At 40.9% G+C, this 19,345-nt stretch overlaps 1 protein-coding gene across 1 annotated transcript in view; it reads right to left on the bottom strand.

The window, feature by feature from the left end:
- Positions 1-4,784: 4,784 nt before the first annotated feature.
- The window catches only part of POLH (DNA polymerase eta), a 130,750-nt gene continuing 116,189 nt past the window's right edge, over positions 4,785-19,345 (bottom strand). The window contains exons 10-11 of the mRNA XM_063441570.1: positions 7,228-7,400; positions 4,785-5,779 (exon numbers count right to left, since the gene is read on the bottom strand). Coding sequence (XP_063297640.1) covers positions 5,035-5,779; positions 7,228-7,400 — 918 coding nt within the window. The 3' untranslated portion in view covers positions 4,785-5,034. The remainder of the gene's footprint in view (positions 5,780-7,227; positions 7,401-19,345) is intronic.

Raw genomic sequence — 19,345 nt, 5'->3', positions numbered from 1 at the left:
TATGTGGGATATATAGTGCTCCTTTAAGAAAGTCTCTGGGTGTCCTATGTGGGATATATAGTGCTCCTTTAAGAAAGTCTCTGGGTGTCCTATGTGGGATATATAGTGCTCCTTTAAGGATGTCTCTGGGTGTCCTATGTGGGATATATAGTGCTCCTTTAAGAATGTCTCTGGGTGTCCTATGTGGGATATATAGTGCTCCTTTAACAAAGTCTCTGGGTGTCCTATGTGGGATATATACTGCTCCTTTAAGAAAGTCTCTGGGTGTCCTATGTGGGATATATAGTGCTCCTTTAACAAAGTCTCTGGGTGTCCTATGTGGGATATATAGTGCTCCTTTAAGAAAGTCTCTGGGTGTCCTTTGTGGGATATATAGTGCTCCTTTAAGAAAGTCTCTGGGTGTCCTATGTGGGATATATAGTGCTCCTTTAAGAAAGTCTCTGGGTGTCCTATGTGGGATATATAGTGCTCCTTTAAGAAAGTCTCTGGGTGTCCTATGTGGGATATATAGTGCTCCTTTAAGGATGTCTCTGGGTGTCCTATGTGGGATATATAGTGCTCCTTTAAGAATGTCTCTGGGTGTCCTATGTGGGATATATAGTGCTCCTTTAACAAAGTCTCTGGGTGTCCTATGTGGGATATATAGTGCTCCTTTAAGAAAGTCTCTGGGTGTCCTATGTGGGATATATAGTGCTCCTTTAACAAAGTCTCTGGGTGTCCTATGTGGGATATATAGTGCTCCTTTAAGAAAGTCTCTGGGTGTCCTATGTGGGATATATAGTGCTCCTTTAAGAAAGTCTCTGGGTGTCCTATGTGGGATATATAGTGCTCCTTTAAGAAAGTCTCTGGGTGTCCTATGTGGGATATATAGTGCTCCTTTAACAAAGTCTCTGGGTGTCCTATGTGGGATATATACTGCTCCTTTAAGAAAGTCTCTGGGTGTCCTATGTGGGATATATACTGCTCCTTTAAGAAAGTCTCTGGGTGTGCTATGTGGGATATATAGTGCTCCGTTAACAAAGTCTCTGGGTGTCCTATGTGGGATATATACTGCTCCTTTAAGAAAGTCTCTGGGTGTCCTATGTGGGATATATAGTGCTCCTTTAAGAAAGTCTCTGGGTGTCCTATGTGGGATATATAGTGCTCCTTTAAGAAAGTCTCTGGGTGTCCTATGTGGGATATATAGTGCTCCTTTAAGAAAGTCTCTGGGTGTCCTATGTGGGATATATAGTGCTCCTTTAAGAAAGTCTCTGGGTGTCCTATGTGGGATATATAGTGCTCCTTTAAGAAAGTCTCTGGGTGTCCTATGTGGGATTTCCAGTCAGTATGTGGCACTGCAGACCCTTTGTAAAATATTAGATTGCAGCTTGTTTTTGGTATTTTGTTTGGCCCTCTTGGGCTTTTTTTAAGGTGTCTCCTTTATATCTCATGTCACACAGGCCTTTTCTTTACTGATAAATGTTAGAAGCTAATGTTTCTACAATGAGTGGTCAGCGTATGTAGACGGTAGTTTTGTTCCTATAAAGAAGGTGGATTTTAGGATCAGTAGACATAATGTGCCACCAGTCACCACCTCTTCATTGATGCCTTCCTCACTGCTGATTATCTACTTATATTGAGCAACAGTTTTGAATTCATTTTTTTTCACAAATATTTTTCTATAATGATACCACTAACAGTCATTTTATCTTTTTTGAAGTGGCCATGTGCCGTGTTTCGGTTTGTAATATTGCACACGAAGAAAATGCACACTACTGACAGAGGACATGATGCTTACCTCTGTTGCATACCTCCCAACTCCGGTGTGCAAAGAAACAGGATGACTGTGGGAGAGAGTAAATGGTGCAGGCCAGTAATGCTCCACCCAAAAAGGGCGAGTTTGCCCATGTAACTGGTAAGTCAGCCTGGTGTGAAGTCACGCAGGCTGGCCCACTGAGAACAGACCCGGCAGGCAGCACTGTTTCAGTCCCTGTGCAAGGTCTAGTTTCCTGAGCACATTGCGGGAGTATAAATATGTTTGGCCTCTGGAGCCTGAAAACCATCTGCCACCGTAGATCATGCAGTATCTATCGTACCGTCAGATTATACCTACTGGTAGCAGCCATTAAAACTATTGTCTGCTTTTTGTACCCTTCTATGCTCCAACTCTAGCCGCCACCTTAGCTGTAGCCCACATGCCCATTTTGCTTTGGTGTTAGATCTGCTTGCCTGTTAGGCTACCGATGTCAGTTACCTCAGTCATTCGAGGAGCTGTTCATAACTCCATGGCCCTTCAGGTAGACAGTGAACCAGGGGACCTGCAGGTGGGCCTACACAGACCAGACATGCTGCCCATACCGTGCATCATTTTCTGAAAGTGTTCTTTCACCTCAACTCAAGAAGTCTGCCTGCACCTTCCATTGTCTGAGGCCTCTCTCGTAACATGGAGCAACGTTGGGATGGAAACAAGAAATCAAAAAATCAAGTTATCGAATGCACTCTGCTACGTACTTTGAACTCCCTGTAGTCCTACCTGTGGCTTGCTGCCATCTCGATCTGATTCCCCGCCTCCATTTGTGTCAAGGCTTCCTTTTATTATTAACCATCACCGTGTTTACTGCCAGTTACAGACTGTCTGCCAGGGAGCAGGCGGAGCCAGTTACAGACTGTCTGCCAGGGAGCAGGCGGAGCCAGTTACAGTCAGTCTGCCAGGGAGCAGGCGGAGCCAGTTACAGTCAGTCTGCCAGGGAGCAGGCGGAGCCAGTTACAGACTGTCTGCCAGGGAGCAGGCGGAGCCAGTTACAGTCAGTCTGCCAGGGAGCAGGCGGAGCCAGTTACAGACTGTCTGCCAGGGAGCAGGCGGAGCCAGTTACAGACTGTCTGCCAGGGAGCAGGCGGAGCCAGTTACAGACTGTCTGCCAGGGAGCAGGCGGAGCCAGTTACAGACTGTCTGCCAGGGAGCAGGCGGAGCCAGTTACAGACTGTCTGCCAGGGAGCAGGCGGAGCCAGTTATAGTCAGTCGGCCAGGGAGCAGGCGGAGCCAGTTATAGTCAGTCTGCCAGGGAGCAGGCGGAGCCAGTTATAGTCAGTCGGCCAGGGAGCAGGCGGAGCCAGTTATAGTCAGTCTGCCAGGGAGCAGGCGGAGCCAGTTATAGTCAGTCTGCCAGGGAGCAGGCGGAGCCAGTTATAGTCAGTCTGCCAGGGAGCAGGTGGAGCCAGTTATAGTCAGTCTGCCAGGGAGCAGGTGGAGCCAGTTATAGTCAGTCTGCCAGGGAGCAGGCGGAGCCAGTTATAGTCAGTCTGCCAGGGAGCAGGCGGAGCCAGTTAGTCAGTCTGCCAGGGAGCAGGCGGAGCCAGTTACAGACTGTCTGCCAGGGAGCAGGCGGAGCCAGTTACAGTCAGTCTGCCAGGGAGCAGGCGGAGCCAGTTACAGTCAGTCTGCCAGGGAGCAGGCGGAGCCAGTTACAGACTGTCTGCCAGGGAGCAGGTGGAGCCAGTTACAGACTGTCTGCCAGGGAGCAGGTGGAGCCAGTTACAGACTGTCTGCCAGGGAGCAGGTGGAGCCAGTTACAGACTGTCTGCCAGGGAGCAGGCGGAGCCAGTTATAGTCAGTCTGCCAGGGAGCAGGCGGAGCCAGTTATAGTCAGTCTGCCAGGGAGCAGGCGGAGCCAGTTATAGTCAGTCGGCCAGGGAGCAGGCGGAGCCAGTTATAGTCAGTCTGCCAGGGAGCAGGCGGAGCCAGTTATAGTCAGTCTGCCAGGGAGCAGGCGGAGCCAGTTATAGTCAGTCTGCCAGGGAGCAGGCGCAGCCAGTTACAGACTGTCTGCCAGGGAGCAGGTGGAGCCAGTTACAGACTGTCTGCCAGGGAGCAGGCGGAGCCAGTTACAGTCAGTCTGCCAGGGAGCAGGCGCAGCCAGTTACAGACTGTCTGCCAGGGAGCAGGTGGAGCCAGTTACAGACTGTCTGCCAGGGAGCAGGCGGAGCCAGTTATAGTCAGTCTGCCAGGGAGCAGGCGGAGCCAGTTACAGTCAGTGTGCCAGGGAGCAGGCGGAGCCAGTTACAGACTGTCTGCCAGGGAGCAGGTGGAGCCAGTTACAGACTGTCTGCCAGGGAGCAGGTGGAGCCAGTTATAGTCAGTCTGCCAGGGAGCAGGCGGAGCCAGTTACAGACTGTCTGCCAGGGAGCAGGTGGAGCCAGTTACAGACTGTCTGCCAGGGAGCAGGCGGAGCCAGTTACAGACTGTCTGCCAGGGAGCAGGCGGAGCCAGTTACAGACTGTCTGCCAGGGAGCAGGCGGAGCCAGTTACAGACTGTCTGCCAGGGAGCAGGTGGAGCCAGTTATAGTCAGTCTGCCAGGGAGCAGGCGGAGCCAGTTACAGACTGTCTGCCAGGGAGCAGGTGGAGCCAGTTACAGACTGTCTGCCAGGGAGCAGGCGGAGCCAGTTACAGACTGTCTGCCAGGGAGCAGGCGGAGCCAGTTACAGACTGTCTGCCAGGGAGCAGGCGGAGCCAGTTACAGACTGTCTGCCAGGGAGCAGGCGGAGCCAGTTACAGACTGTCTGCCAGGGAGCAGGCGGAGCCAGTTACAGACTGTCTGCCAGGGAGCAGGCGGAGCCAGTTACAGACTGTCTGCCAGGGAGCAGGCGGAGACAGTTATACACGACATAGGGGCTGGGGGCATGCCAATCATCCCCAGTTATATTCACATTATCTCCAACTATTGGAGTATAACATTACCAGCACTCACACAGAGCCCTGATCAGGGGACACATACCTCGATATCATGCTAAAGCTTTTTCACAAAACTAAAGGCAACCATACAAATATTTAATGTATATCAGAAGCAGTAATCATGTCTCCATTATAAAAATCCTTGGTATTTTTTTGCATGATTATTTGTGTTCACACAAGTGAGCAGCCAACACATGTCACATTTTCAATGGTCAATGTCTGATTTTCCAAACAAGGGTGAAAGGCTACAACCAGGATTGGGAGGACTAAATTCGGGCAGGCAGACCATCATAGAACCACTAAATATACTGAAGGATCTGTGCTTTCATGGACCAAGTTTTTTGAAGAATGAGTCTAGAGTTCTGGTTCCCTCACTTCGAGGACGCTTGGCACTAGACACCAGCTGGTGCTTGGGTTTATTCTTTGGACGGCCTGTGGGTGTACGTGCCAGGCTGGGCAAGGGGATGGATTGTGCAGGGCTGGATGTGTTTGAAAAGGAGTTCTGCAATTCCTGAGCAAAGTGATAATCCATGTGCTCTGGGATGTCCCACACTGGTAAGAGGAGGGCACATTTCTCACAGTTCAATAAGTCTTCCTTACTGTGAGATGATGGAAATACCTCAGTCTGGTCAGATTCAACTATCACTGGCTGCAAATTACATCCGGCCATCTGCTCACTATAATCCCCCTCTAGGTCTGCACCATTAGCAGGTGTTCTGGGTGAAGATCTAGCACAGTAAGGGACAGGTGACTGCTGAAAGTATTCATGATGTCTTTCTTGTTTAATGGGGGAATCGCAAGGATCTGTCCCACTGGCTGAAGGAAGCTGATCCCCTTGGCTGACTCTCTTTTTGTCCAGTGCCCGTTGGAACAGAAGCTGGATGGCATTGGATGTTCTAACTGCACCGGGCAGCTCAGATTTTTGAGGTGGTTTGGGGCTGCTTGGTGGAACTAGTTCTTTCTGAGTGCTAGGCCCATCTCTATTAAAGAAACACACAATTCCACCAGCAGAGGAGGTGGCCCCAGTAAATTTGCTGGCTGAGAGCTGAAGCATCATTAGTGGAGGAAACCTGTAAGAGGAATAAGAAACATGGTGTCTCCTTCTGTAACAGAGATGGCTGGAAGCGTATCTCAGAAAACCTCCATATTGAGAAAGAAAGATGCTTTTTACTTAACACTTTAAGCTGAACTAGCAGTTTGTGTTGAACATATTACTCAGCTGGAAGAAATTCCAACCCATAAAATCACATGAGAACGGAGAGCTCTTTTAATCCAGGGCTGGAGAAGCTTTACTGCTAGAAACACAGGTCCTAATGACTAAACACTAAATATGGTCAGCGATAGTTTACGGACAATGCTATGAAAATGACCGGATTGATCCATTCTCTACTTCGCTGTCACCTTCCATTCCTGACACTGTCCCACCCTGTCCTTCCTATCCCACCTCCTCTAGATTGTAAGCTCCTCTGAGCAGGGTTCAAAACAACCTACTGTTCCTGACAAAATGTGTAATATTTTGCATGGTTTGTTAAATGTCCCCTATAACGTTGTAAAGCCATGTGGTTCTATCGCATAATGAAGAAATATTCTTATACAGTCTTAAATTAGAGGGACAAAGGTTTAAAAATAATATCAGGAAGTATTACTTTACTGAGAGGGTAGTGGATGCATGTAATAGCCTTCCAGCTGAAGTGGTAGAGGTTAACACAGTGAAGGAGTTTAAGCATGCGTGGGATAGGCATAAGGCTATCCTAACTATAAGATAAGGCCAGGGACTAATGAAAGTATTTAGAAAACTGGGCAGACTAGATGGGCCGAATGGTTCTTATCTGCCGTCACATTCTTTGTTTCTAGGTTTGTAGTGTTGTGATGGTTACAGTAACACCCAACACGATTATTTTTTTTTTCCTTGTAGTGGTCGCCACATATTTAACTTTTATGCAGTTTTTTTTTGTTTTTTTTACCCCTACAATTTGCTGATATTGTAGATATTTGGTTAATATAGGAAACAATTAAAACCTAAGCCTGAATTTTTGCTGCATAACAGCATCTGGATGCAACTCTGGCTTGTTTGGAGCAGGAATTGCAGTTGAGACATTGTTAAAATATGAATGTCCAGATTTCGAGGTTTAAATGGCCCCATATGGAAGCGGATTGTTGTGTCCCAGTTGACCTTCAGTAGATAGACCAGAAATTCATGCATAGTGTTTACATGCAGATGCTTTTGCTTGTTTTTAATACTAGGGAACCATAGTTATATGTAATTTTTATACTTTTTAAACTGCATATTCTAATGTCTCCTATGAACAATTCTGTATTCTACTTTATTGCTGATATTTTAAGGCTCCATACTATTTACCCCAAAGTACCAAGCTCATGCCTTGATTCCCTGATCTATAGGTATATTCACAGTGTGAAGTATTAGAATATATTTATTATATTACATAGTGATTTCCCAATATTAAAGCAGACTGGGGATCTTTGATCAGGTTTTTATAGACGTAGACCCATGTCTTACCATGCTTCTTGGTGTGTCCCGGCAGTGTTGAAGCTCTTTAGAAGAATAAATGCATCGTTGCTGATCTTCTGAGCATCATAACGAGTAAGGGCACAGCACCGAGACATACTGCTGTAACGAGGGTCTCCCTGCCGATGGATGCCCACTGTCAGAAGCTTGGCCACTCTACTGTTCTGTGGAGAAGAAATGGAATTTATCGGGAGTTAAAGGAAAGCACTGTAAGAACTATAACCATATCATCTCATCGGATTGGTTATGGTGCCCGAAGTTATCCCTGTTTTAAGGGACACCATAAGCGCAAAAACAACATTAGCGTAATGAAGCAGTTTTGGTGTATAAAGTGCGTCTGTGCAGCCTCACTGCTTAATTCCCTGCCATTTAGGAGTTCAGAAATCTGGAGGCATGCCCTTTGGGGAATCGTCAGAAGATCCAGTCTGCTTTATTAAGATTACCAAATGAGTCCCTTTGAAACATTGCAGATAAAAACTTAAAGCAACAAGGAACCTGGCTTATCATCTATAGCAAGGCGCACTATTTGACACAAAAGATTGTCATCAGACACCACATCCAAAAACACACTATATGCACACTTCCTTATAAGAAAAAATACATATTTGGCTCCTAATAAATAATACAGAATACTTTATTTTGTAGAGAAATGTTCTCATCAAGAACAAGCATCACTCAATAGAACAAGCATCACTCAATAGAACAAGCATCACTCAATAGAACAAGCATCACTCAATAGAACAAGCATCACTCAATAGAACAAGCATCACTCAATAGAACAAGCATCACTCAATAGAACAAGCATCACTCAATAGAACAAGCATCACTCAATAGAACAAGCATCACTCAATAGAACAAGCATCACTCAATAGACTAACCAAGGAAGGTAGGAAGTCATGTTCCGGGTTGAGACAATATTATCAGCAACACATTTATTTTTAAGGGATGTGTATCTGCATGTCTTTATGGCAAGATACTGGAGAGATCTACCAGTAGGTCAAAGCTCTGTCCTTTGTCAGCACCAAGGATAGTCGCAAAGCTTTGTTCATCCAGGCAGTCGTCTAAGAAAACGAGTGATTACTTTAGTCCCTCAATACGACGACTGACTGTTAATAGCATCTTAAGGAGAAAATATAATATACTGTCAAAATTCTTCAATGCCAAGGATTACAAATTGGGGAACATTCAAGCCGTCTCCAGTAACATACATTACATTTTTAGGGTCTAGTTAATTTAAAAAAACCTTCATATCTTCTTTTGTCCCATAATCTGAAAACAAGTAACAGACATTTCGGGTATCTGTCTGGGAGCAAAATTACAAGAAATCACACCTGCAGTTAGATGGCTGATAAGGAAAAGGCTGCATTCAACAATTTGCACCAGTGTTTAAAGCTCTAAAGCGTGTGACACATTTCAAAGTCTGGTAAAATACAAAAAAAGGATAAAATCAATTTGTGTCATATTAAAAGGCAAGGCAGAACAAAAAAAAAATATATATATATTTTTTTTTTATATATATTTTTATTTCTTCAAAAAATTTTATATTACAATTATCAAGACATACAATAACCTCAATTTCTATTCTTTGTATCGATGGATATGTTTCCCTACAAACAATTTACTAAAAAACCGTAGTAATAGGATAAAACGAACAAAAATTAGCAGTTTTACCATTGTTAAACTAGTTTGGGAAACCATGTCCCCATTTAACACCAAAATAAAGATTGAAGTTAATAAAAACTCATCCCATACTCATCCACACCACCGGAGGAATCAGGCAAATGCCTTTCGGTTGTTCTCAACCCTCTTTATTAAGTACAGTAAAGCTGGTATTCCTCCGGGAACATACACACACTTCGGGGCAGGTTAGAAGACTCTGCGTTATACCTTATCCTTACTAGCAGTAAACTTCTCAACTAACTTTTCCCATTTACTGGGTTCCTTCAGACCTACAGAATTACCTTGAGTTATCCCCGTTTCCATTTTGCATTGGTATATAGCTTGTGTTTTAATTTCTCTCCACTCTAATACCTTATTACTTTTCCAATATCTGGCTATTGTTATCTTGACTGCCAATAAAATGTGCGTTATCAGCTTACTTATCTCATTTGGCATAGCAGGCCAGCCCAAATGCAACAGAAAACTTTGTGGTGTAAAGGGTATATCTTTCTGACCCATACTTTGAATCTGATGGGATACACACTTCCATATGTTACTTAAAGATTTACAGTTCCACCAGATATGGAGATAATCTCCCAAGCCTTCCTCACATCGCCAACATACCGATTTCTGATCTTTATACATTTTAGCCAATTTTACTGGGACCATATACCATCTGTTTAGGAGTTTATAAAAGTTTTCTACTATATTTAAGCAATGTACCGATTTGTTAACTTTAACTATGGCATTTATCATGTCTTGTTCAGGGATCCCAATATGTAGATCTTTTTCCCACTTAATCCTAGCTTTCCAGTCCGAGGATTTCTGTAAATCCCTTAAAAATTCATAGCATCTGGAGATGTGACCTTTAGTGCTATAGTTTTCCATAATCTTTTTAAGGGAACTAATATTTCTACTGAGCTGGAAATCCAAAAATTTCGCCAGATAATACTTAATTCTTAGATATGTAAATATCTCCTTGTTGTCTATCCCAAACTCTGATTGTAACTGGTTAAATGGCTTTATTTCCTTTGTGTCAATAAGCTCTTGTATATACTTAATTCCCTTTTGTGTCCATCCATTAATATTAATGTCATCATTGTTACTTTTAATCACCTCCCTCCTGACCCTGTCATTGGATGCTGAAAAAGCGTTTGACAGGGTTAGATGGGATTTTCTGGGAGATACACTGAAGTCGTTTGGTATAGTTGGGGCAGTATACGACGCCATAATGGCGTTATATGCAGCTCCCTCTGCCAGGACAATAGGTCCAGGAATAGAAGCAGACTGGTTTAACATTAAGAATGGTACTAGGCAGGGCTGCCCTCTGTCCCCGCTACTCTATGTCTTAACCATTGAGCCTCTGGCAGAAGATATAAGGCAGAACGCGCAGATTAAGGGTTTTTTGTTTAACAATGTAGAACATAAGATTAACCTATATGTGGACGATGTTCTGCTTATGTTGCAGAACCCTAGAACATCAGTCCCGGAATTGATAAAAATATTAGACCAATACAGTAAATATTCAAACTATAAAATTAACACTAATAAGACTACAATAATGGCAACAAATCTAGTAAGAGAGGACAAGGAATATATAAAGACATCTTATGATTTCATCTGGACAAAGAGATATATTTCGTTTCTTGGCATTAAAATACCAAGAAACATAAATAAAGTTATTGAGGTCAATTTTCTCCCTCTCATAAAAAATACTAATAAGATTCTAAAAGAATGGGTTAGCAGAGAGATTTCCTGGATCGGGCGTATAAATACCATCCGTTCATATATTTTGCCTAAGTGGAATTATCTATTTAGAATGGTACCAATACAGGTTCCAAATCCTTGGTTAAAAATGATACAGGCAGCTTTTTCGAAATTTATTTGGAAGGGAAAAAAACCGAGAATAAGCCTCCAGCTACTATACAAGAAAAGAAAAGATGGGGGTCTAGCTGCCCCAAATATAATAGAATATCATAACGCCTGTATGTTGGCACACACGGTTAATACCCCAAGTACAGACCAAAAGGATCAAGCTTGGTACCAAATTGAGCAATCATTAGTAGAGACAAGTAGTCTGTCTGCTCTGTTCTGGTCAACTAGGAAAAGGGGGAAAAAAAAAATTAGTCCGTCCAGAAAACTCAAAGATCATTGATAGCATGTGGAGATTCTGGAATAAAACTAAGAAAAAATGCAAAATAGAATATAGATTATTCCCATTTTTACCTATAGAGGTGACAAAAAAAAAATATTAATAATTTAAATCGGAAAAATTACCAGGTGGGCAGTGAAGAATGTTCACATCAAAGGAGTGGACAACAGAATGGCAAAAGACCTCATGTCAAGACGAGCGACAGGCGAACTGGGATCTTTAGGACACAATGTTTTTATACATTGTAGAAAGATATGGAGAACCAGAAATTGAGTTAATGGCAACAAAAAGAGACAGGAAAGTAAAATAGTTTGCCTCAATCTGCAGAAGAGATTTTCCAGATGTTTTGGACCCGCTCCTCGTGCCTTGGATTTTTTTCTCTAAGCTACCTTTTCCATCCAGTAGCTCTTATTCCCCAAGCTCTTAGAAATTCAAGAAAGACAAAGCCAGAGTTCTCTTAGCCCAAAGAGGAAAAGACTAAAAGCTTCCGATCATAAAACAAACCTCTAGCGAACAAGGAAGTCTTGGAAGTGGCATTAAAAATGTTCAATCAACAAGCCCCAGATACTAAGCACTGTGGAGTATATATATGGTGACAGTGAAGGAGTTACTCTGTTTATATATACGGTGGCAGTGAAGGGGTTAATAAAGGTGGTTAATAAAGTTATAGGGTTTAAATAAAAGGCGGTCAGGTTAGCTAAGACTGACTGGCAATATGGCGGTTAATAAAGTTATAGGGTTTAAATTAAAGGCGGCCAGGTTAGTTAAGACTGACTGGCAATATGGCGGTTAATAAAGTTATAGGGTTTAAATAGAAGGAGGTCAGGTTAGTTAAGACTGACTGGCAATATGGCGGTTAATAAAGTTATAGGGTTTAAATAAAGGCGGTCAGGTTAGTTAAGACTGACTGGCAATATGGCGGTTAATAAAGTTATAGGGTTTAAATTAAAGGCGGCCAGGTTAGTTAAGACTGACTGGCAATATGGCGGTTAATAAAGTTATAGGGTTTAAATAGAAGGAGGTCAGGTTAGCTAAGACTGACTGGCAATATGGTGGTTAATAAAGTTATAGGGTTTAAATAAAAGGCAGTCAGGTTAGATAAGACTGACTGGCAATATGGTGGTTAATAAAGTTATAGGGTTTAAATAGAAGGAGGTCAGGTTAGATAAGACTGACTGGCAATATGGTGGTTAATAAAGTTATAGGGTTTAAATAAAAGGCAGTCAGGTTAGCTAAGACTGACTGGCAATATGGTGGTTAATAAAGTTATAGGGTTTAAATAAAAGGCGGTCAGGTTAGTTAAGACTGACTGGCAATATGGCGGTTAATAAAGTTATAGGGTTTAAATAAAAGGCAGTCAGGTTAGCTAAGACTGACTGGCAATATGGTGGTTAATAAAGTTATAGGGTTTAAATAAAAGGCGGTCAGGTTAGCTAAGACTGACTGGCAATATGGCGGTTAATAAAGTTATAGGGTTTAAATAAAAGGCGGTCAGGTTAGCTAAGACTGACTGGCAATATGGTGGTTAATAAAGTTATAGGGTTTAAATAAAAGGCGGTCAGGTTAGCTAAGACTGACTGGCTATATGGTGGTTAATAAAGTTATAGGGTTTAAATAAAAGGCGGTCAGGTTAGTTAAGACTGACTGGCAATATGGCGGTTAATAAAGTTATAGGGTTTAAATAAAAGGCGGTCAGGTTAGATAAGACTGACTGGCAATATGGCGGTTAATAAAGTTATAGGGTTTAAATAAAAGGCGGTCAGGTTAGTTAAGACTGACTGGCAATATGGTGGTTAATAAAGTTATAGGGTTTAAATAGAAGGAGGTCAGGTTAGCTAAGACTGACTGGCAATATGGTGGTTAATAAAGTTATAGGGTTTAAATAAAAGGCGGTCAGGTTAGATAAGACTGACTGGCAATATGGCGGTTAATAAAGTTATAGGGTTTAAATAAAAGGCGGTCAGGTTAGTTAAGACTGACTGGCAATATGGTGGTTAATAAAGTTATAGGGTTTAAATAAAAGGCGGTCAGGTTAGATAAGACTTACTGGCAATATGGCGGTTAATAAAGTTATAGGGTTTAAATAAAAGGCGGTCAGGTTAGTTAAGACTGACTGGCAATATGGTGGTTAATAAAGTTATAGGGTTTAAATAAAAGGCGGTCAGGTTAGATAAGACTGACTGGCAATATGGTGGTTAATAAAGTTATAGGGTTTAAATAAAAGGCGGTCAGGTTAGTTAAGACTGACTGGCAATATGGTGGTTAATAAAGTTATAGGGTTTAAATAGAAGGAGGACAGGTTAGCTAAGACTGACTGGCAATATGGTGGTTAATAAAGTTATAGGGTTTAAATAAAAGGCGGTCAGGTTAGATAAGACTGACTGGCTATATGGTGGTTAATAAAGTTATAGGGTTTAAATAAAAGGCGGTCAGGTTAGCCAAGACTGACTGGCAATATGGCGGTTAATAAAGTTATAGGGTTTAAATAAAAGGCGGTCAGGTTAGATCAGACTGACTGGCTATATGGTGGTTAATAAAGTTATAGGGTTTAAATAAAAGGCGGTCAGGTTAGCTAAGACTGACTGGCAATATGGCGGTTAATAAAGTTATAGGGTTTAAATAAAGGCGGTCAGGTTAGTTAAGACTGACTGGCAATATGGCGGTTAATAAAGTTATAGGGTTTAAATTAAAGGCGGCCAGGTTAGTTAAGACTGACTGGCAATATGGCGGTTAATAAAGTTATAGGGTTTAAATAGAAGGAGGTCAGGTTAGATAAGACTGACTGGCAATATGGTGGTTAATAAAGTTATAGGGTTTAAATAAAAGGCAGTCAGGTTAGATAAGACTGACTGGCAATATGGTGGTTAATAAAGTTATAGGGTTTAAATAGAAGGAGGTCAGGTTAGATAAGACTGACTGGCAATATGGTGGTTAATAAAGTTATAGGGTTTAAATAAAAGGCAGTCAGGTTAGCTAAGACTGACTGGCAATATGGTGGTTAATAAAGTTATAGGGTTTAAATAAAAGGCAGTCAGGTTAGCTAAGACTGACTGGCAATATGGTGGTTAATAAAGTTATAGGGTTTAAATAAAAGGCGGTCAGGTTAGCTAAGACTGACTGGCAATATGGCGGTTAATAAAGTTATAGGGTTTAAATAAAAGGCGGTCAGGTTAGCTAAGACTGACTGGCAATATGGCGGTTAATAAAGTTATAGGGTTTAAATAAAAGGCGGTCAGGTTAGCTAAGACTGACTGGCAATATGGTGGTTAATAAAGTTATAGGGTTTAAATAAAAGGCGGTCAGGTTAGCTAAGACTGACTGGCTATATGGTGGTTAATAAAGTTATAGGGTTTAAATAAAAGGCGGTCAGGTTAGTTAAGACTGACTGGCAATATGGCGGTTAATAAAGTTATAGGGTTTAAATAAAAGGCGGTCAGGTTAGATAAGACTGACTGGCAATATGGCGGTTAATAAAGTTATAGGGTTTAAATAAAAGGCGGTCAGGTTAGTTAAGACTGACTGGCAATATGGTGGTTAATAAAGTTATAGGGTTTAAATAGAAGGAGGTCAGGTTAGCTAAGACTGACTGGCAATATGGTGGTTAATAAAGTTATAGGGTTTAAATAAAAGGCGGTCAGGTTAGATAAGACTGACTGGCAATATGGCGGTTAATAAAGTTATAGGGTTTAAATAAAAGGCGGTCAGGTTAGTTAAGACTGACTGGCAATATGGCGGTTAATAAAGTTATAGGGTTTAAATAAAAGGCGGTCAGGTTAGATAAGACTGACTGGCAATATGGCGGTTAATAAAGTTATAGGGTTTAAATAAAAGGCGGTCAGGTTAGTTAAGACTGACTGGCAATATGGTGGTTAATAAAGTTATAGGGTTTAAATAAAAGGCGGTCAGGTTAGATAAGACTGACTGGCAATATGGTGGTTAATAAAGTTATAGGGTTTAAATAAAAGGCGGTCAGGTTAGTTAAGACTGACTGGCAATATGGTGGTTAATAAAGTTATAGGGTTTAAATAGAAGGAGGACAGGTTAGCTAAGACTGACTGGCAATATGGTGGTTAATAAAGTTATAGGGTTTAAATAAAAGGCGGTCAGGTTAGATAAGACTGACTGGCTATATGGTGGTTAATAAAGTTATAGGGTTTAAATAAAAGGCGGTCAGGTTAGCTAAGACTGACTGGCAATATGGCGGTTAATAAAGTTATAGGGTTTAAATAAAAGGCGGTCAGGTTAGATAAGACTGACTGGCTATATGGTGGTTAATAAAGTTATAGGGTTTAAATAAAAGGCGGTCAGGTTAGCTAAGACTGACTGGCAATATGGCGGTTAATAAAGTTATAGGGTTTAAATAAAAGGCAATCAGGTTAGTTAAGACTGACTGGCAATATGGTGGTTAATAAAGTTATAGGGTTTAAATTAAAGGCGGCCAGGTTAGATAAGACTGACTGGCAATATGGCGGTTAATAAAGTTATAGGGTTTAAATAAAAGGCGGCTAGGTTAGCTAAGACTGACTGGCAATATAGTGGTTAATAAAGTTATAGGGTTTAAATAAAGGCGGTCAGGTTAGTTAAGACTGACTGGCAATATGGCGGTTAATAAAGTTATAGGGTTTAAATAAAAGGCGGCCAGGTTAGCTAAGACTGACTGGCAATATAGTGGTTAATAAAGTTATAGGGTTTAAATAAAGGCGGTCAGGTTAGTTAAGACTGACTGGCAATATGGCGGTTAATAAAGTTATAGGGTTTAAATAAAAGGCAGTCAGGTTAGTTAAGACTGACTGGCAATATGGCGGTTAATAAAGTTATAGGGTTTAAATAAAAGGCGGCCAGGTTAGTTAAGACTGACTTGCTATTTGGTGGTTAATAAAGTTATAGGGTTTAAATAAAAGGCAGTCAGGTTAGATAAGACTGACTGGCTATTTGGTGGTTAATAAAGTTATAGGGTTTAAATAAAAGGCAGTCAGGTTAGATAAGACTGACTGGCTATTTGGTGGTTAATAAAGTTATAGGGTTTAAATAAAAGGCGGCCAGGTTAGTTAAGACTGACTGGCAATATGGTGGTTAATAAAGTTATAGGGTTTAAATAAAAGGCAGTCAGGTTAGATAAGACTGACTGGCTATTTGGTGGTTAATAAAGTTATAGGGTTTAAATAAAAGGCAGTCAGGTTAGATAAGACTGACTGGCTATTTGGTGGTTAATAAAGTTATAGGGTTTAAATAAAAGGCGGCCAGGTTAGTTAAGACTGACTGGCAATATGGTGGTTAATAAAGTTATAGGGTTTAAATAAAAGGCAGTCAGGTTAGATAAGACTGACTGGCTATTTGGTGGTTAATAAAGTTATAGGGTTTAAATAAAAGGCAGTCAGGTTAGATAAGACTGACTGGCTATTTGGTGGTTAATAAAGTTATAGGGTTTAAATAAAAGGCGGCCAGGATAGTTAAGACTGACTGGCAATATGGTGGTTAATAAAGTTATAGGGTTTAAATAAAAGGCGGCCAGGTTAGTTAAGACTGACTGGCAATATGGTGGTTAATAAAGTTATAGGGTTTAAATAAAAGGCGGTCAGGTTAGTTAAGACTGACAGGCAATATGGTGGTTAATAAAGTTATAGGGTTTAAATAAAAGGCGGTCAGGTTAGTTAAGACTGACTGGCAATATGGTGGTTAATAAAGTTATAGGGTTTAAATAAAAGGCGGTCAGGTTAGTTAAGACTGACAGGCAATATGGTGGTTAATAAAGTTATAGGGTTTAAATAAAAGGCGGTCAGGTTAGTTAAGACTGACAGGCAATATGGTGGTTAATAAAGTTATAGGGTTTAAATAAAAGGCGGTCAGGTTAGTTAAGACTGACAGGCAATATGGTGGTTAATAAAGTTATAGGGTTTAAATAAAAGGCAGTCAGGTTAGATAAGACTGACTGGCTATTTGGTGGTTAATAAAGTTATAGGGTTTAAATAAAAGGCGGCCAGGTTAGCTAAGACTGACAGGCAATATGGCGGTTAATAAAGTTATAGGGTTTAAATAAAAGGCGGCCAGGTTAGCTAAGACTGACTGGCAATATGGTGGTTAATAAAGTTATAGGGTTTAAATAAAAGGCGGTCAGGTTAGATAAGACTGACTGGCAATATGGTGGTTAATAAAGTTATAGGGTTTAAATAAAAGGCAGTCAGGTTAGATAAGACTGACTGGCTATTTGGTGGTTAATAAAGTTATAGGGTTTAAATAAAAGGCGGCCAGGATAGTTAAGACTGACTGGCAATATGGTGGTTAATAAAGTTATAGGGTTTAAATAAAAGGCGGCCAGGTTAGTTAAGACTGACTGGCAATATGGTGGTTAATAAAGTTATAGGGTTTAAATAAAAGGCGGTCAGGTTAGTTAAGACTGACAGGCAATATGGTGGTTAATAAAGTTATAGGGTTTAAATAAAAGGCGGTCAGGTTAGTTAAGACTGACTGGCAATATGGTGGTTAATAAAGTTATAGGGTTTAAATAAAAGGCAGTCAGGTTAGATAAGACTGACTGGCTATTTGGTGGTTAATAAAGTTATAGGGTTTAAATAAAAGGCGGCCAGGTTAGCTAAGACTGACAGGCAATATGGCGGTTAATAAAGTTATAGGGTTTAAATAAAAGGCGGCCAGGTTAGTTAAGACTGACCGGCTATTTGGTGGTTAATAAAGTTATAGGGTTTAAATAAAAGGCGGCCAGGTTAGTTAAGACTGACTGGCAATATGGCGGTTAATAAAGTTATAGGGTTTAAATAAAAGGCGGCCAGGTTAGCTAAGACTGACTGGCAATATGGCGGTTAATAAAGTTATAGGGTTTAAATAAAAGGCGGCCAGGTTAGTTAAGACTGACTGGCAATATGGCGGTTAATAAAGTTAAAGGGTTTAAATAAAAGGCGGTCAGGTTAGTTAAGACTGACTGGCAATATGGTGGTTAATAAAGTTATAGGGTTTAAATAAAAGGCGGTCAGGTTAGTTAAGACTGACTGGCAATATGGTGGTTAATAAAGTTATAGGGTTTAAATAAAAGGCGGTCAGGTTAGATAAGACTGACTGGCAATATGGTGGTTAATAAAGTTATAGGGTTTAAATAAAAGGCGGTCAGGTTAGATAAGACTGACTGGCAATATGGTGGTTAATAAAGTTATAGGGTTTAAATAAAAGGCGGTCAGGTTAGTTAAGACTGACTGGCAATATGGTGGTTAATAAAGTTATAGGGTTTAAATAAAAGGCGGTCAGGTTAGATAAGACTGACTGGCAATATGGTGGTTAATAAAGTTATAGGGTTTAAATAAAAGGCGGTCAGGTTAGTTAAGACTGACTGGCAATATGGTGGTTAATAAAGTTATAGGGTTTAAATAAAAGGCGGTCAGGTTAGATAAGACTGACTGGCAATATGGTGGTTAATAAAGTTATAGGGTTTAAATAAAAGGCAGTCAGGTTAGCTAAGACTGACTGGCAATATGGTGGTTAATAAAGTTATAGGGTTTAAATAAAAGGCGGTCAGGTTAGATAAGACTGACTGGCTATATGGTGGTTAATAAAGTTATAGGGTTTAAATAAAAGGCGGTCAGGTTAGCCAAGACTGACTGGCAATATGGCGGTTAATAAAGTTATAGGGTTTAAATAAAAGGCGGTCAGGTTAGATAAGACTGACTGGCTATATGGTGGTTAATAAAGTTATAGGGTTTAAATAAAAGGCGGTCAGGTTAGCTAAGACTGACTGGCAATATGGCGGTTAATAAAGTTATAGGGTTTAAATAAAGGCGGTCAGGTTAGTTAAGACTGACTGGCAATATGGCGGTTAATAAAGTTATAGGGTTTAAATTAAAGGCGGCCAGGTTAGTTAAGACTGACTGGCAATATGGCGGTTAATAAAGTTATAGGGTTTAAATAGAAGGAGGTCAGGTTAGATAAGACTGACTGGCAATATGGTGGTTAATAAAGTTATAGGGTTTAAATAAAAGGCAGTCAGGTTAGATAAGACTGACTGGCAATATGGTGGTTAATAAAGTTATAGGGTTTAAATAGAAGGAGGTCAGGTTAGATAAGACTGACTGGCAATATGGTGGTTAATAAAGTTATAGGGTTTAAATAAAAGGCAGTCAGGTTAGCTAAGACTGACTGGCAATATGGTGGTTAATAAAGTTATAGGGTTTAAATAAAAGGCGGTCAGGTTAGTTAAGACTGACTGGCAATATGGCGGTTAATAAAGTTATAGGGTTTAAATAAAAGGCAGTCAGGTTAGCTAAGACTGACTGGCAATATGGTGGTTAATAAAGT

The sequence above is a fragment of the Pelobates fuscus genome, chromosome 2 (genome assembly GCF_036172605.1).
Source record: "Pelobates fuscus isolate aPelFus1 chromosome 2, aPelFus1.pri, whole genome shotgun sequence".
Classification (NCBI taxonomy): Eukaryota; Metazoa; Chordata; class Amphibia; order Anura; family Pelobatidae; genus Pelobates; species Pelobates fuscus.
Note: the sequence above shows the minus strand (reverse complement) of the source record. Positions and strands in the feature narration are given on the sequence as shown.